The sequence below is a fragment of the Gopherus flavomarginatus genome, chromosome 1, assembly GCF_025201925.1.
Source record: "Gopherus flavomarginatus isolate rGopFla2 chromosome 1, rGopFla2.mat.asm, whole genome shotgun sequence".
Classification (NCBI taxonomy): domain Eukaryota; kingdom Metazoa; phylum Chordata; order Testudines; family Testudinidae; genus Gopherus; species Gopherus flavomarginatus.
The window spans coordinates 251,580,270-251,606,310 of record NC_066617.1 but is presented as its reverse complement, the minus strand read 5'-3'; the positions used below and the strand labels follow the sequence as shown (position 1 = coordinate 251,606,310).

The 26,041-nt window shown below is 43.4% G+C and overlaps 1 protein-coding gene across 5 annotated transcripts in view; it reads right to left on the bottom strand.

The window, feature by feature from the left end:
- NPAS2 (neuronal PAS domain protein 2) overlaps positions 1-26,041 on the bottom strand; it is a 180,089-nt gene that overhangs the window by 41,072 nt on the left and 112,976 nt on the right. For all 5 annotated transcript variants that reach the window (XM_050921915.1, XM_050921877.1, XM_050921896.1 and 2 more), the window contains 6 exons: positions 11,434-11,552; positions 7,233-7,315; positions 5,680-5,786; positions 3,633-3,780; positions 1,663-1,732; positions 517-658 (listed from right to left, as the gene is read on the bottom strand). In XM_050921915.1, coding sequence (XP_050777872.1) covers positions 517-658; positions 1,663-1,732; positions 3,633-3,780; positions 5,680-5,786; positions 7,233-7,315; positions 11,434-11,552 — 669 coding nt within the window. The remainder of the gene's footprint in view (positions 1-516; positions 659-1,662; positions 1,733-3,632; positions 3,781-5,679; positions 5,787-7,232; positions 7,316-11,433; positions 11,553-26,041) is intronic.

The following is a 26,041-nucleotide window of genomic DNA, read 5'->3' as shown; positions in this document are numbered from 1 at the left end:
ACAGCTGCAGCCCATGTGACATCCTAAGGGCTATACAGGTAGTATTGGATGCGACCCACATAACACATTGTAGGCCGCATGTGCCCACAATAGTAAATAGGTTGAAAACCACTGGGCTTTACTTAAACCTTATGCATGACTTCTGAATTTAGCCTTGAGTTTCAGAACTTTCCAGCTGACCTTACTAACTTCCAGGACAACACAGTATTTATTATAGCTTGGAACTGTGCCTAGCACCTGTAAATTTCATCTCCATAGAACTCAACAGCAACAGGCTTCATAACTAGCCTTCTTTATTCGAAAGACATGGATGATTGCATCAGCCCATTTTACCACCTTCAATTAAATACTTACCTATCCATCGGCGATGAGATTAATGAACATGTCATCAGCATCTTCAGCATCTCACCAGCAACTACTATATCACCAGGAATGATACACTCCAATTTTTTGGGGTAATTTAGCTAATTTTAAAATAAAGTATTGATACAGTAGCTCTATAATAACGTCACTTACATGCAGGGTCAGACATGGGTGTGTTGGAAGATTTGCGTGAGCTTCTAGATGATACAGAGGGTGTCCGACTAGTGTTGAGAACTGAGATGCCTATTTGAAGTGCATTAAAGTGCTGTTCGGGATTCAAGCCTAAGCCACCGTCCTAAAATTTAAAAAAAACCCATCATATTACATCTGATAGGGTATGGTGTTCTGTCACGTATCTAACAGTACTTGTAGGGTCAGATCTTCAGCTGGTATAAACTGACTTCCATGAAGCTATTGCAATCTACAGCAGCAGAGGACCTGGGCCAGAATGTCTATGACATCTACTTCTGCTATACATTCCAATTGCATATGAATGAGCTTTTACTGTTGTGGGAAAGACCTTGCAGGCTATTCCCCTATTCATTTTCGATCCAGTCCTTTGAGTTGCAGAATCTCTTTCTTCCTTCAGTGGCGAGCGACAACACCCAGAACCACTCAATAATGCACAAAATTTGAACCTTTGTTCTTCAGGCAGTGTTTTGGACAGGTTCAGACATATGCATGTCAGCATGTAGTTAAGGATGAGGTGGCAATTTCATTTAAAGCCTGTTTTTCAGTTTGTCATAAATGTGACTCTTTGATCCACTCTAGGCAGCAATTTGGCAGACAAGTCAACACAGGAGTGGATTTTTCCTCCTAAAACTGGCTTATATTGGTATCACCATGTGTTGATCTAGGGAGATTTCAGATGCTTTTTGTGATATATTACATGAAAGACTCAGGTATTATCGTGACAGGGTACTGCTTATAAATAACTTTTGTACACTCTGCATTAATATGCAGGATGCAGTATTCTTGTGCATGAAAAACAATCTCAAGATGATTGTTATTAGAAATGGTCCCTCTAGGTCACATCGTAGCATGTTGGCAAGGAAGCACGGTAAAGCTTACAATGCCACTGCCCAGGCTTTGTGTTTCACCACTCTCTCTGATCTCTAAGTTTGTCCTTTTATGCTCATCTCCAGTTCACTTAAATAATTGTTCAAGAGCTCAATTAATTCTGGAGTACAAACTTCAGGTAATATGTCTAGATCAGCATTGCTACTAGATCTTTGGAACTGTTAACACAAGAATGGGTCACAATTACTGCATGTTTATGAAAAACGTAACTGGTTATACCTTTAGTGTTTCTGAGGGTGCAGCTTCCAAGGCCAGTTCTTGTCTCCTTTCCACTCGAACATCTGCATAACTAATTGAAAAATGTAATTCTACATGAGTAACATTTCATTATTTTATTTTATAAAATGCATTTTAAACAAACGGAGCAACATTACATGTTACTATAAATCATTATGTGATAAATGAAATCAAATCACATTTAATGCATATGATTTGAAGGACTGTATTTTTATTTTCAATTTCTGGTCAACCCCCTTTATATATCCATTCACAAACAAAACATTTGTTAAAAAAGTGTTAAGGCTAAAGTGTGTTTTGTTGGAGTCCAACCCAAAACAATGTTACAATTTCTTTACAAAAGTTCCACACTTTAAAAAACCCAAATATTAGAATGTCAGGAAATGAAAGTTAAGTTAAGCCTGCACCCCCACTGCCACATAAACCTTCATTACTCACTTCCACCCCACCCCACTCTTAAGCAGGCTGCCTATGCACTGTTCTGCAGCCCTACAACACCATTGCACTGAATGCTACAACTGCTCCTAGCACACCCCTTACATTGGATCCTATGGGGCCTGGGCAGTCCTTACAGCAGCCCTATGCTTCTCCTGCCTAGCCTACTGTGACCTCTTTATGCTCCTGGAGTGGGGTGTCAGGGCTGGAATAGGGGACAGAATCAGGACTTCAGGGGATTGTCTAAGTCCTCAAAACATCAGAATTTTATTTACTCTGAAATATGCTTGAAGCTTTTTAATTTTCTTGTTCTTTATGTTAACACTGTGTAGGAAGCTGGGAGTGATGCCTCCTCCTTATTGGGGTCTGTTTCAAAAGCAACACTTGAAATACCCTGTCACCTACATTGCATTAACATCCATAAGCTGTATTGTACTGTTTTATACAGCTGAATGTCCTGATTCTCTGTTCCAGCTGAGCAGAGGGGATGGGAATGAAAGGTAGCTTTAAGCCTAATTTGCAGTTCTCCTATTTGCGAGCTGGTCAACTGCTTTAGCCTACTCCTAGTCACCTCTGGCCAAGAACGGCTGGAATGTATCAATATTGTGGCCTTACTCTCTTTTCTTCAGCTTTGCCACTTGTGTCAGATGCTGTTAGAGAGGTGGCCTACTGTCATTACATTTGCCATATACCATGCATGGATGATCCCTAGGTAACACCAACAGACCCCAGTTGTCAGCGGATGGGATCGAACCTGGGGCCTCTGGATCTTAGTGCTTGAACCAAAAGCCATATAGCTGCAAAACAAATCTCTCTCTCTGCCACTACATGGGACAGAATACCACACCCAGGAGGTGTGTGGGTTACATATTTCTCCTAGCTGAGGAAGCACATCCCAAGCTTCAGAGAATTCCCAGTTGAAATCCCAGATGAGCCCCAACTTGTAACAGTGACAGACCCCATCGTTGGGATCGAACCTGGGGTATCTGGAGTTTAGTGCATGAGCATCTACTGCATGAGCTAAAAAACATATCGCTGTTTAGCTAAGGCTGTAGAGCAAACTCATTAATCTCTCTCTCTTTCTCTCTCTCTCTAAGTGGCCTCGGTGCCAGTAGATGGGACAGAACACCACACCCAGGAGGTGTGTGGGTTACACCAACAAGAGGGAATTCTCCAGTATTTGTAATGTGATACTTCATGGCCCCTTTCTATCATAGGATTGGCAAAAAGGGGGTCAAATGCAACCAATAATCTGGCCCCTGATTTTGAGTTTGTTGACTGACAAATGAATTTTGTTCTCTTATGGTACATGCAGCATGAAGACAGACTTAAACTGATCATATTTGTTTAATGAAGCTTATTTTCTCTACAGAATTCAGATTTCATTTTTGTTATGTGAAAGACTCTTAAGAGGACTTTATGAAATCATTAAAATGTCCATATGTTCTTGGGCTTTTAGGTCCCTAGAGTCTGACTTGATTACAATGGTGACAAATATAACTAAGTTTTTTCCCTACCTTACTACGGTGTGTGTGCATACAATGAACTCTGGCTTGGAGTTCCACTGATGGTAGGTGATATAGTAATGGGTCTGCAGCCAGATCCACTGCTGTCCTTTGGTCAGAAACCGGTAACAACAAGACTTTCCTTTGCCAAACTGCATCACTGTTAGTAGAAAACGGACACTGCATATAACAAATTTTAAAATGTGAAAAATATCTTTTAAAAAGTTTCATAAGAAATCTCTCTGAGATTTATGGTAAAAGCACATATCACCAGGTATCCTTTTCTGAAATTTTAAATATACAACAATATACTTATAAATAGTATATTTATGATGAATGCTAACTAGGGCCATGTATTAATGCATTAATCACTACAACTTACATATAACTCTTTCTGTGTTCTAAGTGCTGGTCACAAATTAGCCAAATAAACACCTGGCAGTGATTTCTAAGACTATAATACTGTATGTGAAAAGTCTGAGTTCCATAGCAGAGAAATACAGCGTGTGAATGCCTTAAAAGGTGGACTAAATCCTGTGTAGACTTACACCCTGTGCAAACCCACTGGCTTCTACGACATAATTCAAATCAGTGCAAAATTTGGCCTTAAGTCTATACACTGGGATAACATGAGGAATAGATGAAAATCATTTGAAACTGAATGGAATTCCCCAGCCAGTCAAGATTTCAGAGATGACATGACTGGGGCCTGGCCTACACTACAGAGTTAGGTCGACACAAGGCAGCTAGTTATGTCGACCTAACTCTGTAAGTGTCATCCCTAAAATGTAGCTCCCACTGATGTAACTCGCACACTACACCAACGTAAGAACTCCACCTCCGTGTGAGGTGTAGTACTTAGGTTGATGTAGCTAGGTCGATGCAATGTCAGTGTAGAGACTGTATTCCTTACATTGACTGTTGCTGCCTTTCAAAAGCTGTCCCACAATGCCCCACACTAGCAGTTAAATCAGTGCAGGTGCTCCTGGTGAGGGCACACACTGCCAACACAAGGAGTATAGTGTGAATATGCAAAAGCAATTTAATTACTGTGGAGATTGTATGTTGATGTAACTTAGATCAACTTAATTTTGTAGTTTACACTTGTCCTGAATGTTTTAAAGCCTCCTAGGCCAAATTCACCCCCTGCTTTAATTTTATTAACATCAAGAGTCTCACACTTCAATGCATTTAGCCTTATATTTTAATGTCAAAACCCCAAAACTAATTTTGACTGAAGGCATTCACCCCATAGCAGGGTAATAAGACTGAGACATTACCATCAATGCTATAAGCAATATTTGAATAAGATTGCTTGATTTTTATATTTCCTTACTTAGCAAATGGTATTTTTTAAAAAATCCTAGTAGAATACATTTAAATAATCCCTGATTTTAAATATATATTGAACAACACCAGGGATAACAATCTGCAAAAGGTTTACAAAGTGTGACTTTCTCCAAGACTGTGTGAGCAGGGGCGGCTCCAGGCACCAGCACGCCAAGTGCGTGCTTGGGGCGGCAAGCCACTGGGGGCACTCTGCCGGTCGCTGTGAGGGCGGTAGGCAGGCTGCCTTCGGTGGCTTGCCTGCGGAGGGTCCGTTGGTCCTGCAGCTTCAGCGGATCTCCCGTGCCTGCAGGACCAGCGGACCCTCCGCAGGCAAGTCGCCGAAGGCAGCCTGCCTGCCAAGCTTGGGGTGCAAAATGCCTAGAGCCGCCCCAGTGTGTGAGTTAACTGGAATAACAGAATGTAGCTCAAATCCTGGTTGCCTCACTCATTCAATGAGTCTGCTTGATTGCTTGTCATTGGCACTACTTGTGTGAATAACAAAAGCAGGATCTGGCCTTCTAAGTGCTAAAGAACTCTAGGCCAAAGTCTTATCAGCTACTGCGCACTCAATCTGAAACGAGTCCACTAAAGTCAGTTCACAGGTTTATAGCAATGTACCAGAGGTAAGAACATGGCCCACCAAGTTTACACCTATCTCAACTGAAGCTGCATTTTACTGAGAACAGGCATGCCAATGAATTCATATGAGCTTACACTATGCAATACTTACAGTGTTCATGGCACCTTGCTAAGAGTTCTAGGTCATCTATGTGGTAATAATCATAGCCAGAAGTACCCAGCACTTCAAAAGGCAAGTATCCTATAATAGGCGGCGCTCTGCATATGGGCACAGTACAAATTTATTTCATCAAAACAATGAAACACACAGCAACTTTTCCTCTGTTAAATAGGAAATTCAGAAAGTCAGTTGGGACAAATTCTGCTCTTACTTACACATGTGTAACTCCCACTGAAATCAATGGACCAAATTCTGACTTCTCTGCTGTACGGGCAGGGAGACCAGCTGTAACTCATCTCCCTGGCTGGGTTCCACACCTGCAGAGTGGCACGGGCATTCTGAGAGGGGAGGTCCCACTAGAGAGCAACCATGGCACTGCTCTATAGTAATTCCTTTCTCCCTTAAGGCACTGCCTGTGACTTCAGTCCCCATCCAATTGCCTTATATGGCAGTGGAGTCACCAAGGAATAGTGACAGGAGAAACGTGGTGTCACTCTGACGTCTCTGTTGTGGGGAGGCAGAGTCTCCTTGGCTGAGTTAGACCCGGAGAGACGGCAAATGAACTGAGCAATAGCTCTCCCCACCCAGTGCCAGAGCTAGCTAGCAGCTCTTGAACAAAGTTGCCAGCCAGCTAGAGAGGTCATAGACCCGTAAGACAGAGATCTCCCTTGCAGAAAAAACGGTAACGGGGAACTGAGCCCCCCAGGAATGCCCAATATCCTCTCAAGAACTTGCTTTGAGGAGCAACCCCCGTTCTCAGGCCTTTCCCTGTTTCTCCCCTGGGGCAAGTGACTTCATTAGAACCACAACTGTTCTAGGCAACAGCAGCCTCTATGGGTCCCGCATGGCAAAGAGTACCCACTGGGACCAGAGGAATAGACAGGGAGATAACATGCATATGCTTCTTTTCATTGTGGGCCTCTGCAGGATCTGAACATGGAGTGTCTGAGCAGCCATTTCACACCTCTAACCTTGCCAGCCTGACTGCCCCAAGATGGGTCAAACCAGCACAGAGCTGCACTCCATGATCCTCAGCAACTGGCCCAATGGGAATTGCACACACGGCTGAATATGGAAAGTAATATTTTCATGGCACATTTTTCTAAAATGCACAGGTTACACACACAACACAAAACTCTATCCTCCTCCTGACTTTTCTGGATTTATTACCTCTGATTTCTGGATTAGCTAATTAGCTGTATAATAGTTAGAAATTGTTGTTGTTAGAGCTCATAGCCTACTGACATTTTAATACAGATAAGGATTGGCTAATCAAAATACTCTCAGGAAAAAGAAAATTTTTAATGCACAGTAGTTGTGTAATAAAGATTGATGAAAAAATAAATGCAGACGAAATCAGCCTGCTCCAGAATCAGTGAAATCAAACATCAGCTTTTGTAGCAATTTCAGTCATAACAATGCTGATAACTAGGGTCTTCAAATTATTTTGATGTGAAGCATAATATTATTTGATAGGATCTAGCTTATGAAAATAGCAGTAAATAGGTACATACAAAACCAAGTATGTTTTTCTGCTCACAAACCTGTGATCCAGAAATAAGAATTTCCATTCCAGACTATGTCTTGAAGTGAATTCCTCTAAAGGTTCTTCAGCTATGCACATTTCCTGCATTGGGAAGAAGATCTGTTTACTAAGATTGTTAACTTTATCTCTCAGCTTCATCTGCTTGTTGTTAAATAGGAATACACAGCAGGCATGAGGAATATAATCAAATAGAAAGTACAGATGTCAACCAGTAATATTGAATAGAAATCTGATGTAAATACAAACTGATACTAATATTATTGCATAGGGTAAGAAAAGAATACTCTACAACACATGCCAAGTTAATAATCATTATTATTTCTTACAGTATATAGGACGTTATGTTTTTAAAGCACTCTACAGATATCAAGAGCACGACTACTGCATTATAAGAGCCCACAGTAGAGGACGGTGCACAACCCAGGCAGGAACTCAGAAGGTATGTCTACCCTGCAATTAGAGACCCGCAGCTGGCCCATGCTAGCTGACTTGGGCTGAGGGGCTTGGGCTAAAGGGCTGTTTAATTGTAGTGCAGACATTCGGGCTCGGGCTGCAGCCCAAGCTCTGGGACCCTCCCACCTTGCATCTGAACATCTATACTGCAATTAAACAGCCCCATGGCTTGATTCTCATGAGCCCGAGTCAGTTGGCATGGGCCAGCCACAGGTGCCTAACTGCAGTGCAGAGACACTCTAAGAAGCATTGTGCTTTTAGCAGGTAGGTTGCGTCCAGGAGCCCTCAGCTGCTGTTGCATTGCTGCACCTGTGCTCGCTCCTCCTGCAGACATTCAACACCACTGGCCCGTGTGAGAAGGGGCAGCATACCTCCGTGGATCAATCTGAGGTTCGCCTGTGGCCTCCTATATTACCGCTGTATCTGAGCACTATGCAATCCTTTAATACATTCATCCTCACAGCATCCCTGTGAGATAAGGAAATACTATTATGCCCATTTTTCAGCTAAGGAACTGAAGGAAAAGAGAGCGTATACGACTTGTGCAAGGTGACACAGGAAGTTGGTGGCAGAACAGGGAACTGAATCTGGGTATCCTAAGTCCTGTGCCCACATGCTAACCACTGGAGCATGCTATCTGGAAGCACAGTCCTGGGTGTCCTGTCCTGAGTGCAATGCTGAAACTCTGCCCAGCCTTTGTATAGGGGCATAAAGAGGTAGGTTCCTTTCAGCCTGTTCTCATGTCCCACTCCTACATGCATTCATCTGCTCTAACCCCTAAGACAGAGACCAACACCTACAAAATCTCCACCAAGCATTCTCAAAACTACAATACCCGCACAAGGAAATAAGGAAACAGATCAACAGAGCCGGACGTGTACCCAGAAGCCTCCTACTGGAAGACAAACCCAAGAAGGAAACCAACAGGACTCCACTGGCCATCACATACAGTCCCCAGTTAAAACCCCTCCAACGCATCATCAAGAATCTACAACCCATCCTGGACAATGATCCCACACTTTCACAGGCCTTGGGTGGCAGGCCAGTCCTTGCCCACTGACAACCTGCCAACCTGAAACATATTCTCACCAGTAACTGCACACCGCACCATAATAACTCTAGCTCAGGAACCAATCCATGCAACAAACCTCGATGCCAACTCTGCCCACATATCTACACCAGCGACACCATCACAGGACCTAACCAGATCAGCCACACCATCACTGGTTCATTCACCTGCACATCCACCAATGTAATATACGCCACCATATGCCAGCAATGCCCCTCTGCTATGTACATCGGCCAAATTGGACAGTCTCTACGGAAAAGGATAAATGGACACAAATCAGACATTAGGAATGGCAATATACAAAAACCTGTAGGAGAGCACTTCAACCTCCCTGGCCACACTATAGCAGACCTTAAGGTGGCCATCCTGCAGCAAAAAAACTTCAGGACCAGACTTCAAAGAGAAACTGCTGAGCTTCAGTTCATCTGCAAATTTGACACCATCAGCTCAGGATTGAACAAAGACTGTGAATGGCTTGCCAATTACAGAACCAGTTTCTCCTCTCTTGGTTTTCACACCTCAACTGCTAGAACAGGGCCTCATCCTCCCTGATTGAACTGACCTCGTTATCTCTAGGTTGCTTGCTAGCATATATATACCTGCCCCTGGAAATTTCCATTACATGCATCTGAGGAAGTGGGTATTCACCCACAAAAGCTCATGCTCCAAAACATCTGTTAGTCTATAAGGTGCCACAGGATTCTTTGCTGCTTTTACAGATCCAGACTAACACGGCTACCCCTCTGATACTTGAAACCTGGCCCTAATTCATGAAGCCTCTCAACACCCATAGGAGCAAGTGATATTAATAATTAGTAAACATATTATGGTAGGTAGGATTGGGGCCTCTTTGTGAAAAAATAAAATCCCTGACCCAGAGCAATGATGGCAATAATAATAATAATAATAATAATAATAATAATAATAATAAACATAAACATAATAATAATAATAATAATAATAGAGGGTTGCACACTTTGTTGCATCTCTAGGCAGATCTCACTGCACACACTAGGGCCTTCTTGCATTCTTCCATTCAACCCCACAAGTTCTCTGTGTTCACCCTTTCATCTCCTTTCTTGCAATCCACGCGCCCATGCCTGGGAGGGGACGTCTCCCATGTCTGTGTGCTCCCATTCTCCTCCTTTGTGCCCACTCCCATTGATCAGATGTGGCATTTAAACGTTATCATGTTACAGACAAACAGAGAGAGAGCAGAGTGCTAGACATCGCTTTGCTCAGACAATCAGAAAGTTAAGTATTTTAAAGTGGGATATTGAGACATAGATGTTAAATGACTTGTTCCAGGTCATAGCAAGTAAATTGAGGAGCCAAGATTTGTATTCTGCAGTTCCTGGCTCCTCGAGCCGTGTCTAGGTCACTTACAACACACAGCTGCTTATTATCATTGGCAATTTATGCTAATACAATGTTAACATTGAGTTTTAACTACACAAAGGAAAGGACATTCAGAGTACTATTAGTAGGAATACTACTATTGTGGTTTATGAGAAGTATTCTTGCTTTTCCAGAGGAGACTGCACAGTAGGGCTGTGAATCAGTCAAAAATACCTTTAAGAATCCCTGTGCAGTATTGGAGTGAGGCTGAGCAACCAGTGCTGTCAGATGAGATTTGTCTCAATTAGATTTCTTAACCTCAGAGGATAGGAGAGCCAATACAGCAGCTCACATTTGCCAACTAAAGAACAGCAGTGGCTGGTGCTAGGCTGAATGCAGTGTCCCGTCCTCAAAAAGTGAATTTCCTAGTGTCATGATGGTAGAAGAGTGGGAAGGGTCATTTTAATGCACCTATCTAGCCAACTGAGGGCATAGTGTCAACATCTCTACGCTGCTGCTCCATCCCAGTGTTGGGAAAATACAGCTAAGGAATGCCACACTAGGCATCCTAACACCCAAGTGGCATCCCTTGATTGCATTTCCCAGTATAAAGAAATAGATATATCACCATTTCCATCAACCCTGCAACATACCGATAACCCTACTCACTGTATACAGTGTATACTCACTGGAGTACTGTGTTCAGTTTTGGGCCCCACACTACAAGAAGGATGTGGAAAAATTGGAGAGAGTCCAGCGGAGGGCAACAAAAATGATTAGGGGGCTGGAGCACATAACTTTTGAGGAGAGGCTGGGAGAACTGGGATTGTTCAGACTGCAGAAGAGAAGAATGAGGGGGGATTTGATAGCTGCTTTCAGCTACCTGAAAGGGAGTTCCAAAGGGGATGAATCTAGACTGTTCTCAGTGGTACCAGATGACAGAACAAGGAGTAATGGTCTCAAGTTGCAGTGGGGGACCTTTAGGTTGGATATTAGGAAACACTATTTCACTAGGAGGGTGGTGAAGCACTGGAATGGGTTACCTAGGGAGGTGGTGGAATCTCCATCCATAGAGGATTTTAAGGTCAGGCTTGACAAAGCTGGCTGGGATGATTTAGTTGGGGTTGGTCCTGCTTTGAGCAGGGGGTTGGACTAGATGACCTCCTGAGGTCCCTTCCAACCCTGATATTCAATGATTCTATATTGGATTTTGATTCATGATTGTGAAGTCTCTATATTCTGATCAACACTGTTAGCAAAATTTGGAATTTTGCATGTACAGAGATTGAAAGAATATACAGTACCTCTAAGACTAATGTACTCCATTACATGCACTTACCTTTAAAAACTGAGGTGTTGCCAGTCGAACAGTAGCAACAAAACAGACTTGTTTTCCTAGAGATGTTCTATAAGCCTGTGGAACAGCACCATCAAAGCAGTTACAGGTGGAATTAGGCACTGGGAAGGGAAAAAGCAAGATTAGCAGATTTGACCTGACTGAATATTTTACAGATTTGAAAAGCACTAATAACAAATCTTACTCAGAGGAGTGTCTCAAAACCTTTTAAAGCTTATATGCATATATTTGAATCGAAGTCAGTCATGTTAGGCAAAAAGACATGAGAGCTTAACTCAAAGTAAGAAATATGTTTATAAAAAGTAAGGACAAACCTTCTAGTGGTACCAACAACAGCTTTTTGGAAAGAAACGTTACACATCAGTTGCTCCTTTTCACCGTTCATAATAACAATAGCAATTTCAGCGATCTTACTGCATTACTTGTGGGGAGTAGATGAAAGAAGTGTTGTTAGAGGTTGAAGGGTGTTATTCAAGTCACTGGTGGCAAAACATTTAGACCAATATCACGGAGGCTTTCATGGAGTTAGTAGGCATGTTTTTTCAGATACTAAAATGTATAACCCCAATTGTAGCCCTCCCATTCATCCTAACCTTCTCTCTCATCCCTGCCCATCCTCCCCAATCCCTCCCTGCATCTGTGGGGATCCTTCAGCCCCCCTCACTCCCCAACTCCTCCCCAGTCCACCCACACCCTCTCTCTCAGCCATAGGTCCCCCAGCATCCCATTCAGTCCATCCCAAATTGCCCTCCATCCCTGGGCCCTCTCCAGCCCACCCCAAGTTCACCCCAACCTACCCCCTTAGCCATATGCCCCCCGACATCCCCTTCAATCCATCCCAGCCAGCCTCCCCAGCCCTGGGCCCTCTCCAGCCGCACCTTCTACCCTAGCCCCCTTGTCCTTACCAATCCCCCCACTCCCTTCCATGGATCTGTGGGGACCCTCAGCCCCCACTTCATCCTCAATCTCTCCCCAGTCCACTCACACTCTCTCCCTGAGCCCTTGGCCCCCAGCATTCCCTTCAATCCATCCCAACCTGCCCCACATCACTGGGCCCTCTCCAGCCTCCCTGTTCACCTTAATCCTGTCGCTCATCCTTACCAATCCTTCCCAGTCCCTTCCTCCCAATAGCACTGAGGTTTGAAAATTATAATTATTTTAAGCAAAAGAAAAGCAGGATCTAGCAGGCTTTAGCATGTAGTGCTAGTCTTCAGAGTAGGGCATCTTTTGAGGGTCCCTGCCCAATTCTGTCTTGGCACAGTAGACTAGGAGAGGGGCTGAAAAGGAAGGGTTATAGTCACATTTTTTATGGTGGTCTAATAACTGTGTCTTTCATGATTCCACAGGTCTCATGTCATGTTCAGGGTCTATTGGTACCTGCATGCCCCTCAGGCCCTCATTTCTCAGCAATGGCTTGCAAAGTTGTCAAGTTGCCTCTAGCTAGCCTGTGATCCCAGTGTATGTTAGTATCACAGAGGATGAACTCCTGCTCTTCAGAGCACTTGTAGTAAAGAAGATTACACCCCAAGTTATGCTGCTTGGAGATCATAATCCTGCTACCTCTGAAGTCAATGCGACAGACTTCATGTGGGAACTGGAACAGTCCTGGGGGAACCTGCAGGGTGAGGAACTATTCCCTGACTCCTGCACTCTTCAGCTGACCATGCTCCTCGACACATAGAGTTCAACCTGCATAGCAATTGCAGGTGGGGGGGTGCTACCATAGAGCTTTCTCTCCTCTATCTGTGGCCTGAACTCTATTTTCTCAAGTTTCTCACAATTTGGCTGTAGCAAAGGGGCATGCTCTCCCTTGGAGATTGACAGGGAGGGATGAGCACACATACCCCTTATGGGCGGAAGCAGAAAGCCCATGCCCGCCCTGTCAGAAGAAGTGAGGCGGAACAGGAACAGGAAGTACAAAAGGAGGGCCCTGCAGCTCAGCTGGGCTGGAGCCTCCGAGGGAGACAGATGCGTCCAGCCTGCTGCTAGAGCAGGAGCCTGCAGAAGATCTCTGCTGTCCCGAGGACTCACCAGAGCTGCCACCTCATGTTGAGGAGCTGCTGGAACTGCCACTGGTGGTGTATCGTGGGGAGGCAGAGGGTGACCCCTGGACCCAGGTGCACCCTGAGGGGATGGTAGAAAGTAGCCCAGGGACAACTTATTCTAGTCTGGCTGTGTTACTGCCTGAATCCAGGCCACTGTGTTGTGGCTGGATTCCCTGTTGACCCAGTTGTGGAACAATCTGCCACTCTTAGGACCCTGAGCTGGTTCCTGGTGGAGTTGGGTGGACCTGTGTCCCCCTAACCTCTTGCCACCTCACCCCTGAGGTGGCAGCCTCCCCACCTTAGGCCAATGTTAGTCTACTGTCTTCCAGAGCTAGGACACTAGACCCTGTATTGCCCTGCCCTGCCTGAGGGCTGAAGCCTTAGACTTTTGGTGCTTGGCCCTGCTGAAGGGCCTGGGCTCCTGGACTATAAACTACTCTGTCCTGCCTGAGGGCCCCTTATACTGTTTGGGTGTGTTGCCCTGCTTGGGGGCTTGAGGCCTGATGACAGATAACTGCTAGGCCCAAGCCAGAGGGCCTGAGCTGTAGAGACAGCTAATTTCTCCCCCTTTACAGATTATCATTGTAAATGTGTGATGGGGAGGAAATGTGGCCTACCTTAGAGATTGACAGGAAGGGATGGCAACGCGCTCCTTTCTGTACCACACAATAGAGGCAAATGTGCCCTTTGGTGAAGAAAGGCTACCTTTCAGACAATTTGTATATTAGTCTCTATGGGTAGTTCACTAACAGTTTTTATGTTGGGTATCTGCTGTACTGGGTTTTTATAATGGACTTCTCTTCCCTGGCTTATCTATTAAGCCAACTGATTACATATGCTTTTCAAACCCAATGCAAGCTATGGTAAAGTCACAATATACCAATACATAGCTGATAACAAGAATAACAGTGAGAAACAGAGAAAAAAAAGTGGTCTGTAGAGAATTCACATCTGTGATTAATCAGTTCAGACCATTGTGGATCTGTTTATGTACTGAGCCAAAAAGTACAAAGGAGAAGAAAAATTCCACATTTAAGAAAGTAGTGTAGATGTCAACATCTGTATAATTTAAAAAAATCTCTAGACATAAAACATCCTCTACCTGAGCCTTAAGGGCATAATTGACTGCATTATTAACATAAAAATTAAGAGAAATATTCTCCTTCCATAAGTTAGGCGTGTATTTGCTGTTCCTCTTAAGACTTCCTAAGAATTTGTATTCCAATTCTGCTGCTGTATTTGTATGCATATATGAGGGCTTCTGTGGGACTTATGTAAAAGAGGTAGGAGAAAATGGAAAAGAAGTATGAACTGCAGAAAATAGGAGGAACCTGCATAAGCAGCAATTTGCATTGTTCTGCATGGGCTTTATCATGCCACTGAGTATTTTGCAGCACTCTGTGAATCTCAGAAGGAAGTTCTGTTTAAAAATCAATGGCATGATACACACTCATATGAAGGGCACTGTAAAAAGTTACTTCCAGGCATACTTCTCAGTACCCTGAGCACATGTGAAGTCAACAGGACCATTCCCAGTAGTAACCCTTAATTCTAATAGTTAAATGTATGCAGGATGGATCCTAAGAGGCCAAAACGGCCTAAGCAAAGTCTCCTAAATGCAGGTGTGATAAGTTAAAAAACTGGTAAGCGAGCCTATTAACTTGTGGGAAGCACCTGCTCAGTGGGGAAGACATGACAGAAAAGCTGTTGGGCTAAGGAATACTGCTGGTATTTCCACTGGAGCATTTTAGGTTATTTGGTATGAACAAGCTTAAATCAGAGAGACTTCTGTGTTTGTATAAAAAGGCAAAACAGTCCTAAATTATGCATTTACAAAATATAATAGTGCATTATATTCCCAAGAGGAAAATGTAGTCCAGAAAGGGTAAGAATTGCTATACAGTAAATTTATCTGTCCAATTTGGGATTTTGCTATTGACAGAACAGAGCTACTATTGACAGTTTAAAAAATCAGGAGCAGGAATATTAGGGGCATAGATGTTACAAAAAATTTTTTTAAAAAAGAATACAAGCCCTAAAATCCATGGATACAAATATTTCTACCTTTCGGGACAGAGATAACTGAATGTGAAATGAATGGAATATATATGAAACAAAGGCTCCATTATCTAGTTGAGAATGACACAGCATCCAGCTGGTCTACCCACACTTATTATTTTAATTTAGAATGTTTCAGAGCATTTGTTTCTTATACAACTGCACCCCTCTAATTTATGCTGTTTACATTTTGAGTGTGTGTGTGATTTAGTCTTTATTGCTTATCTTAACACAGATGATAAACATAAGAGAAACAGCAAAGAGAAGATAGGAATCTAACCTGGAATAGAGAGTTAATTATTGGGATTTTACAACAAGATAAGTCCAAACATCTTCATTATTCAGGGCAAAAAGTAATATAACAAAGACAATATTTGACTGGTTAAAGACATTTGTAACAATGGTCATGTAGTTGTTAAGTCCCAGTTTGGGGTTCCTGGTAAAATAAAATCATAAACTAATCCACGGAGTTATTCCCTTTCAGAAAAAAATGAGAAATGAAAGAGGAAGGGCATAGAGAGCAAGAAAATGATCAAGCAAATGCCTGAAAGATTAATAAGAAGGCAGGAGAGGAATGATAGGGACTGGGGGAGGGAACTGAAGAGGGGATGAGTTGGAAAGATGGGAGGGGACTAGGAAGTACTGCACACAAAAACAGGGTTACCCATTGGGCAATTTAATTAAGTGATTATTCCAATAATTCCAAAAAATGAGGATCATATATCCATAAGCCTGTGTTGTTTCTACTGCAAAACATTATTCGTTCCATTGCTGCCAAGCTCACCAAGTCAGGGTACCATTCTTCAATAGTCTGGCACACTTGGAACTTTCATTGTTGTATAATTAGGCACTCAGCTACAATCAGAGCTCTCCTGCCAAAGTTTTTTTGAAGGATTTTAGTTTCCAAGATGGATTGGTTAGGCCTAGGATGGCATGGTCAGCCTGCAATTCCATCTTGATAGAGAGAAAGAAATTGGCCCAAATATTTACCTCTGTCCAAAAAAAGATGGATTACAAGGCAACATGTGGTATAAACTAGTGCTGCTGCATTGCAGTGCCAGCATTTGTCACACAGGTGACTGCTCTGGATCTGAAAAGTCTATATAGAGTCCAGTACATCCTCCAAATAATTTTCTGATGGATTAATCTTAGCTCCAAGTGAACAGTGATGTATATTGGAACAAAAATGAGTCCACTGGATATTGGTAAGGGAGACTGAAAGTTCTTGTTCCTATTTCCTTCTATCATTGTCACTACTGATTGCCACTTTGCCTGATGGATAGGAATACACTCTGGCCACTGACCTAGGTAGGCAGTATAACAGTTTCAAAAAGCCCTAAGACTAAGGGGCTCCAGTGTTGCAAGGGCATCAGGCCCAAATCGGAGTTGCAGAGCTTGTCTAAGTTTCAAGTATTGACATTTCTTCTTTGGGCCCAGTTGGAATTTCTCCCTAAGGCGAGGAAAGGGCATGAAGGAATCCTTTTCAATTATGTTGTTTATGCTTCAAACCTTTTTTAAAATCCAATTAAGCCACAGAACAGGACTATGGGCAATTAAAATTTTGTAGTTACTCCAAATTGAAGTCTTTGAGTGAACTAAGGGATGATACTTAAACTTAGAAGCAGCCAGATACCAAGCTTTCCAAGCAGCAAAAATTGTAACGGATTTCTCTTTATGAAAATGGCAGATGTCTGAGTTCAGAACTTATTCTGCAGTGGGGTTACAGTTCCTTCCCCCTGCACAGCCAAGCTGAGGAGCCTGGGGGTGGGGTGGGGCATAGAATCATAGAAATGTAGGGCTGGAAGGGACCTCAAGAACTGGATGTCATCAAGTCCAGTCAGGGCCATCTCTAGGAGGGTGCGTGGCCCGGGGTGGAAGTGATGGCTTCATCTCTTCCAGGACCGACTATGCCAGCCAATCGCACTGGCCTGCAGGGCCTACCAAAGCACGGGGCCTGGAGCAATCGCCTTGATTCACCCTACCCAAGAGATGGCTCTGAGTCTAGTTCTCTGCACCTAGATCATCCCTGACAGGTGTTTGTCTAAACTATTCTTAAAAACCTCCAGTGATGGGGATTCCAAAACCTCTCTGGGAAGCCTATTCTAGCACTTCACTATCTATATAGTTAATAAGTTTTTCCTAATATCTAACCTAATATCTAACCTTGCTGCCAATCAAGCCCATTATTTCCTTCAGTGGACATGGTGATCAATTGTTCTCCATCTGCTCTATAATAGCCCTTAACATATTTGAAGACTGTTATCGGGTCTCCCCCCAACATCAGGTCCCTTTTCTCAGACTCATGTCGAGGGGTTAGCTATCATGGTATTTAGCTCTAAATTGAGGATATATAATAAAACCTAAGGTTGGGCAGACCAAAGCCTCTTGACTAAATAGGCAGCTGTATATTTTTTTCAAAGGATACTCTGGGCTTGTTGCCCACACATTGCAATATGGTCTTTAAAAGGTTGTTAATTCTGAAAAAAAATATTTTGGGGAATGTAAACTGGCAAGGAGCTAAGGAAAAATAGACAGCTCAGGAGGACATTCTCTTTAATATATTACCTCTGACCAAAAGGGATAGAGGGAGGGCTAGCTTTCTATGTAAATGCAAAGCTTTCTGTGTGATAAAAGGCTTGAGATTAATTTTTACTATTTCTTTTATGTTCCTAGGAAAGAGGACTCACAAGTTCCTGATTCGCACCTGCTGCAAGGAAAAAAGTATTATCTAAAAGGGCATAATTATGCACCCCTTGGGAGACAGAGCGCGCTTCCAACTCATGCCAATTAATTTTGTACCATGCGATCTTCCCAAACAATTCCATAATTTGTAATATGTTAGGGATGGTCTGAAGGAGTTTGTGATGAATAAAAGCATATCATCCGCATGTAAGATTATTTTTGTCTCCTGGGATCCTGTTTTTATATCCTGTATCCCTTGATGTGCCCTTATTTGTATTGTCAGCAACCCTAAGGCCAAATCAAAGGCGGGTGAGGGTGGGCAGGGGACAGCCCTGTCTAGAATTATGGTGGAGATTGAAAGAAAAGGAGATATAGTTATTGGTTATGACATGAGAGCTAAAATTGGACTACAAAAGTCTAATCCAGGAAATGAAAGAGGGACCAAATCCAAATTTGTGTAGAATGAGGACCAAATATCTCCATATTACTCTACTGAAGGTTTTTTCCACATCCAGTAACACAACTGCCATTGTTTTCAAGGGGTTTTGATAGTAGGACAGCACAGCGATAACCTGACCAGTGTTGTCCAACTCATGTCTCTTTTGTATGAAGCCCACCTGTATTTATGTTCCTTTTTACTTTTTTTCTGATTGTCCAGCTAGGATTTTAGACAATATTTTAATTTTGGAGTTCATTAAGGATATTGGTTTATAGCTAGCACATTCCTGAGCATCTTTTCCAGACTTAGGAGTGACTGAGATAGGGTTTCATTCACTGAGAGGGACAGGGTTCCTCTAACAAAAGCTTCTGTATATAATTCGGTCAGTTTGGGAGCTAGGGTGTCTGAACTGGGCATAAAATTCAGCTGGAAAACCATCTAGGCCCAGGCCCATACCTGATTTCATGTTGCTTACAGAAGCCATAATTTCAGAGGAATGTAATAAATCGTGCTAAATTTAGTGTTCTTCTGTTAGTTGGGGGAGTTGCAGATGTTAGGTGTATTCCTCAAAGAACTGCTTGACGGGGCGGTCTTCCTCTAAATACAAGCACTGGTAAAATTTGAAGAATTGTTCATTAATACTTTAATGACCAGTAACACTCTGGCCCTGACTAGAGTGAATTGAATTGATTTTAGCTTTTAGTGATTTTACTGTAAGTCCACGTGCTGATCATTACCCAACTTTATTGCCAGATTCGCAGTACATCTGTTTCAGTCTAACCAAAGCAAATTCAGCCTGTGCTGAGGTTATTTTATTCATTTCATATCTGACACTGGTCACCTCTTGGAGTTTAACCGAAGTGGGTGAATCAGCATAGTTGAGGTCTGCCTTCTTGAGCATTTCCATTAAATTCACCAGCTCAGCTTGTTTGGCTCTCTTTATGTGGGAGAAGTAGGATATCATCCTACCCCTTAAGTATGCCTTGGAAGTGTTGCTCACTAGACCAAAGGGTGGTTGTTCGTCTCAAAGAAAAAAATTATTTTTCCCCGCACACTTTTTAAAGTATGTGGCAAGTAGTAAAGAGGAGTTTTACCCTCATCTTCTGGTAGTCCCTTGTTTTTCAGGAGACAATGGCTTGCAATACCACAGGTGCACGATCACAGATCGTAATCAATTTTATTTCATTGTTAATAACAGAGCTCACCAAACCACCTATTACTAAAAAATAATTGGTTAGTATGTAGACGGTGTGTGTGTGTGGGATGAGTAAAAGGTGCAGAGATTAAAAACTGTAGCCTTAGTATAGCGGATGTTGGCAGATTTTAAGGGGGGAGAGGTGTCAAGCAGGAGCTCCAAGCCTAGGTAGCTATCTTCCCTTGCTGGCTCCCAGAAATCCTAAAGTATTTTAAAAATCTTTTGTCTTTGAAGCCTGTTAATATTTAAAGAGTTAATCTGGCGAAACAGTGGACTCAGAAGCACAGGTGCCAACTTTTTTCTGCACCGGCGGGTGCTGTCACCCTGGCTCCACCCCAATTCCACCCCTGCCCCAAAGTCCCCGCCCTAACTCTGCCCCTCCCTGCCCCTATTGGACCCCTCCCCAAACCCTTGCTCCAGCTCCTCCCCAGAGCGTGCCGTGTTCTCCCTCTTCCCCCCTCCCTCCCAGGCTTGCCGCATGAAACAGCAGCGAAACTGGGGCAGGGAGCTACCAATTTTTCCCTGTGGGTGCTCCAGCCCCGGAGCACCCACGGAGTCGACGCCTATGCTCAGAAGCACTTCCTTATAATGCTTGTCTTCACTGCAGAGTTAACTTGAGTTACCACTTGAGTGTTGCCCCTAACTTGAGTCTCATCCACACACACAAACACTTAATTCAAGCATGTTAGTGTTTTTAACTTGAAGTGTCTGGCATGTCAGAGGAGACAGGCAACAGCTTAAGTTAGCACAATTTGTCAGCTGTCAACACAATCACTCTGTGCTGTTCAGTCAGTGAGGTCACTCTCACTCAAGCGAGGCTAATTTGAGAGGAGGTGACTCCACTGTAGCTAAATTAACTCTGCAGAGAAGACATAGTCACGGAGATTTCCTCACAGCACATCGTCAGGGTTCAGGGTTTGGCTCTCTGTGGTCAAAGCCATGGAACCTGCTTCCAAACCTAGTGTTCCTGTGTTACAGTTCTGGCTCCCTGCACCCCGTTTCCTCTCTGTCAGCCCAGCTCCATTACAGCTATGCGACCAGGGATCCCCTCTGGCTGTGGCTAGTCCCTGAGGCCCTGGGGTAAGGAGATCTGTAGAAAAGTGAATATGTGCCTTTGGCTATATTAACTTTTCTGGGTAATTTCCATTGAGCCATAAGCATCTCCATCCTACCTCCCTCCCTTCCCTGCTGCATGGACTCCAGACCTCACAATGCCCCCTCCACTCAGTCTGGGCATAGGGGTGGGGACAAGGTGCTAAGAAGGTGTCTTGAGCCTTCCTTCTGCGTGAGCGAAGGACAGTTACATGGGTGGAGCCATGAGTGTATGATCTGGCTCATTGAAAAATGAAAATAATTGTTAAACAATCAGCCTGCTGTATGCAAGGTGTCTGCACTGTATTATATGGAAGGGTCTCTGTAGCATCTCCAAGGTACCAAAAAAACAAAAAAACAAAACACCATGGCTGAGACTTTCAGAGCAGACTAGGGGATTTAGCTAGACATGGTACTGAAATTAGTGAGGTTTGTGTGAGTAAAACCTCTAGCTGGCTTCAAATATCTCAACCTTCAGAATTAGATTACTAAAGTTCATCTTTACATGCTGCTCTAAGACAAAATATATTTCCTAGGGATGCAGCATGGCCTAGTGTATATGGCATTGGACTGGGAATCAGGAGATGTGTGATTGTACAGTGCCCAACGCAATGGGGCTTTCATCTCGGGGTATTACACACTATTGTAATATAAATAATTAAAAATAATAAATGCACCTTTGAGGTTAATGAGCAGCTACTTCAGGGAAGGTCACATGAAAGAAAATTAGTGACTTATTAAAGAAAGTTTTGAATAAAAGTATGTGAGGTAACATAGACCTAGTGAAACTTCCAAACTTTAGTGAAGGTTAAATGAAAAGGAAACATGGAGAAGAATTGTTAGACTGACTGTTCCTAGCATGAATGTGTCTGACATTACACGAACAATTACATATTCTGATCAGATACAGCCTGCACGAAATAAGCTGAAGGGGAACTCATATTAATGTAGTGGAAACATGAGGTCAGAGTACATTCAGTGAATATTTCCCAGAAAGAGTAAAAACAAGTTGTTAAAAACTTAGGTCAGAAATGGCATCAAACAACTAAAAAAATGAGAGATCTTTACTAAAGGAAGAACATCCTGTACCAAGTCCCAATGCGTAAAAATATGTTCACTGCTGTGAAATGCTACAAGGAAAAACATTCTTGCATGCATTCATGAGGAATTATCTTTGCTAATTAAGCTTCATTTTTTCTTCTTCCTTCCCAGTGTACTTGGCTAACTGTTTTCCTATTCACAGCTTCATTATTTTTTCCTTCAAGAACAACTTTCGAAGGCAGATTCTGGGGCCAGTGGAAGAGTACCACAATGCAAGTCTTTGGAATCTCTCTCCCCTCCCACTCCTCACACCCCTCTATCCTGGACATTTTGTCCAGGAGTGCTGACGTCACACCCTGCTGAGGTGCCAATGTGTGGTTGGCAGAAAAAGGGAAATTGGCTGGAAAACTGGTATTTATTTAATGGGAAAAAGAATAATTAATCATTAGACCAGCAGGTCTCAACCCCATGGTGAGCTACAGAGCAATCTGAGTGGGTCACTGAAGCTGTTGTGTTTCCCTTACACTCCTGCTCTTGTAGGGCTGAGGGAACAGCACCAACCAAACAGCACGGCCTACCGTTTCATAGCCCTGATCTACACTATGACTTTAGGTCAAATTTAGCAGAGTTACCTCAATTTAAGCCTGGACCCCTCCATGCGATGAAGCCCTTTTTTTTGACTTAAAGGGCTCTTTAAATTGATTTCTTTACTCCACCTCTGACGAGGGGATTAGCGCTGAAATTGGCCTTGCCGGGTCTAATTTGGGATAGTGTGGATGCAATTTGAGGGTATTGGCCTCCGGGAGCTATCCTAGAGTGCTCCATTGTGACTGCTCTGGACAGCACTCTCAACTCAGATGTACTGGCCAGGTAGACAGGAAAAGGCCCGCGAACTTTTGAATTTCATTTCCTGTTTGGCCAGCGTGCTTGCAGAGCTCATGCAGAGCTCATCAGCATGATGGGCACATTGCCGGCCCATACTTTGTGAGAAGTCTATGACCATGTCCCTCTCGTCACCGCGCTGCTGTTGCCTCATCGCCTTGTTTTGCACGAAACAATTGTCTGTCATTGCTCTGATGGAGGGAGGGGCGACTGACGACATGGCTTACAGGGAATTTCAACAAAAGGGGTGGCTTTGCATCAAGGAGAAACACGAACTATCATACAGAATGGCCCCCTCAAGGACTGAACTCAAAATCCTGGGTTTAGCAGGCCGTTGATTTCACAAAACAAATCGGGTCAATTTCTTGTTTTGATCTATCTATATTTTACATCTTAGGCTGGCAGCAGACAGTGTAGTACGACTGCAACCCATCATCATCTCCTGGCTGCTTGCCAGAAGACGGTGCAGTATGACTGCTAGCCATCGTCATCTCCTGGGTGCTTGGCAGAAGATGGGAATGACCTGGCTGAGTCACTCCCATGTCTGTCCAGGTGCCCCTGACTGATCTCACCAAGGTCAGCTAAAAGAGCACCCAGGAATATGACGACGATGGCTACCAATCATAATGCACCGTCTGCTGCCAAAAGGCAATGAGCTGCTGCTGTGTACCAGTGCAGTCCCACATTTGCCAGCACTCAGGAGACGTACGGTGATGGTGAGCTGAGTGGGCTCCATGCTTGCCGTGGTATGGCGTCTGCTCAGGTAACCCAGGAAAAAAGGCGTGAAATGATTGTCTGCCGTTGCTTTCATGGAGAGAGAGGGAGAGGGTGGCCTGACGACATATACCCAGAACCACCCGCGACACTGTTTTTGCCCCATCAGGCATTGGGATCTCAACCCAGAATCCCAATGGGAAGCAGAGACTGCAGGAACTGTGGGATAGCAACTCACAGCTATCCACAGTGCAACACTCCAGAAGTCGACGCTAGCCTTGGTACTGTGGATGCAGTTCGCCAACTTAATGCACTTAGAGCATTTTGTGTGGGGACACACACTATCGACTGTATAAAAACGATTTCTAAAAAAAGACTTCTATAAATTCGACCTAATTTTGTAGTGTAGACTTACTCATAGATTCACAGATTCCAAGACCAGAAGGGACCATTGTGATCATCTAGTCTGACCTGTGTAACACAGTCCACAGAACTTCACCCCAAATAATTCCTAGAGCAGAACTTTTAGACAAACATCCAATCTTGACTTAAAAATTGCCAGTGATGAAGAATCCACAATGACCCTTGAAATTGTTCCAATGGTTAATTACCCTAATTGTTAAAAATTTACACTTTATTTCCAGTTTGAATTTGTCTAGCTTCAGCTTCCAGCAATTGGATCGTGTTATACCTTTGTGTGACACACAGACGAGACAATTTATCAAATATTTGTTTCCTGTGTAGGTACTTATAAACTGTGTTCAAATCACCTCCTAACCTTCTCTTTGTTAAGCTGAACAGCTTTAGCTCCTTGAGTCTTTCATTATAAGGCATGTTTTCTAATTCTTTAATCATTCTTGTGGCTCTTCTCTGAACCCTCTCCGATTTATCAACATCCTTCTTGAATTATGTCACTAGAACTGGACACAGTATTCCAGCAGCAGTAGCACCGGTGCCAAATACAGAGTTATAATAAACTCTCTACAGCTACTCGAGATTCCCCTATGCAGGCATTGAAGGATCACATTAGCCCTTTTGGCCACAAAGTTGCACTGGGAGCTCATGTTCAGCTCATTATCCAGCATAATTTCTTTCAGAGTCACTGCTTCCCAGGATAGAATCCCCCATCCTGTGAGTATGGCCTACATTGTTTGTTCCTAATATACTCATTTACATTTAGTCCCCTTAAAAGATATTTGCTTGCGCCCAGTTTACCAAGCAATCCAGATCACTTTGAATCAGTGTCCTGTCCTCTTCATTATTTACCACTTTCCCAATTTTTGTATTCTTTGCAAACTTTATCAGTGATGATTTTATGTTTTCTTCCAAGTCACTGACCCATGTTGACTCGCATTAATTATTCTATTCTCCTTTAATTCTTTATTAATAGAGTCCCATATCAGTCACTCCATTATTTTGCCTGAGATCAATGTCATACTGACAGGCCTTGGTCATCCTGTTTGCCCCTTTTAAATATGGGCACAACATTAGTTTTATTCAAGTCTTCTGGAACTTTCCCGTGCTCCAAGCCATATTGAAAATCAGCATTAATGGTCTAGCGAGCTAATCAGCCAGCTCTTTTAAAACTCTTGGATGCAAGTTATCTGGACCGGCTTATTTAAAAATGTTTCATTGTCGCAGCTGCTGTTTAACTTCCTTTTGAGATACTAGTGGAATGGAAAGAGTGTTATCACCATCATATGACACTACATCACCTATTTTCTTCCCAAATACAGAACAGAAATACGTATTGAACACTTCTGCCTTTTCTGTATTACTATTGATAATTCTACCATTTCCATCTGGTAATCACATACAGCTCCCTCTGTACCAGGGAAGTAACAGCTTGGTAGCCTGCCAAGGAACAGAAAAGAGTTTTGCCGAGCACTAGAGCCTGAATCTTGGGAGCACCAATCCTGCCTGACTGAGCCCTCTCCCATGGAGCACAGCAGGAAACCCAGCACACTTTTGTTCACACCAAAAACTCAATGGCACTGAAGCTGCTGTGTCCTCCAACAACTCGGTGGCCAACCAAAATCAAGGAGAGAAAGCTGCAGTTCTCCCCTTGACACAGATGTCGGTGAATGAGAACAGACACTGGAAGGATTTTAAGCAGCCAAAACTTTATTAAACTTGGCACGGGGGGGGGGGGGGAGGGGAAGCTACCCTCCTGTCACCTATACTCTCACATATCAGGCATTTTAAGTGGTTCCAGTGCGGAGGCTACAGGGCTCCAACCATACAACCCATAACTTAGGGTAGACTTTCCTCAGCCTACTCCTATGTCTCAGCTTCCTCTTCTGAATCCTTTCACATACACACAAGCCCACATCCCTGTGATGGAGATACAAGGTACTAAAAGGGGAACCTTGGTTCACAAACACCACAGCACCCCTATCCCATCAGCAAACTCCCAGGTCCTTTACTTCTGGAAACTGGCCC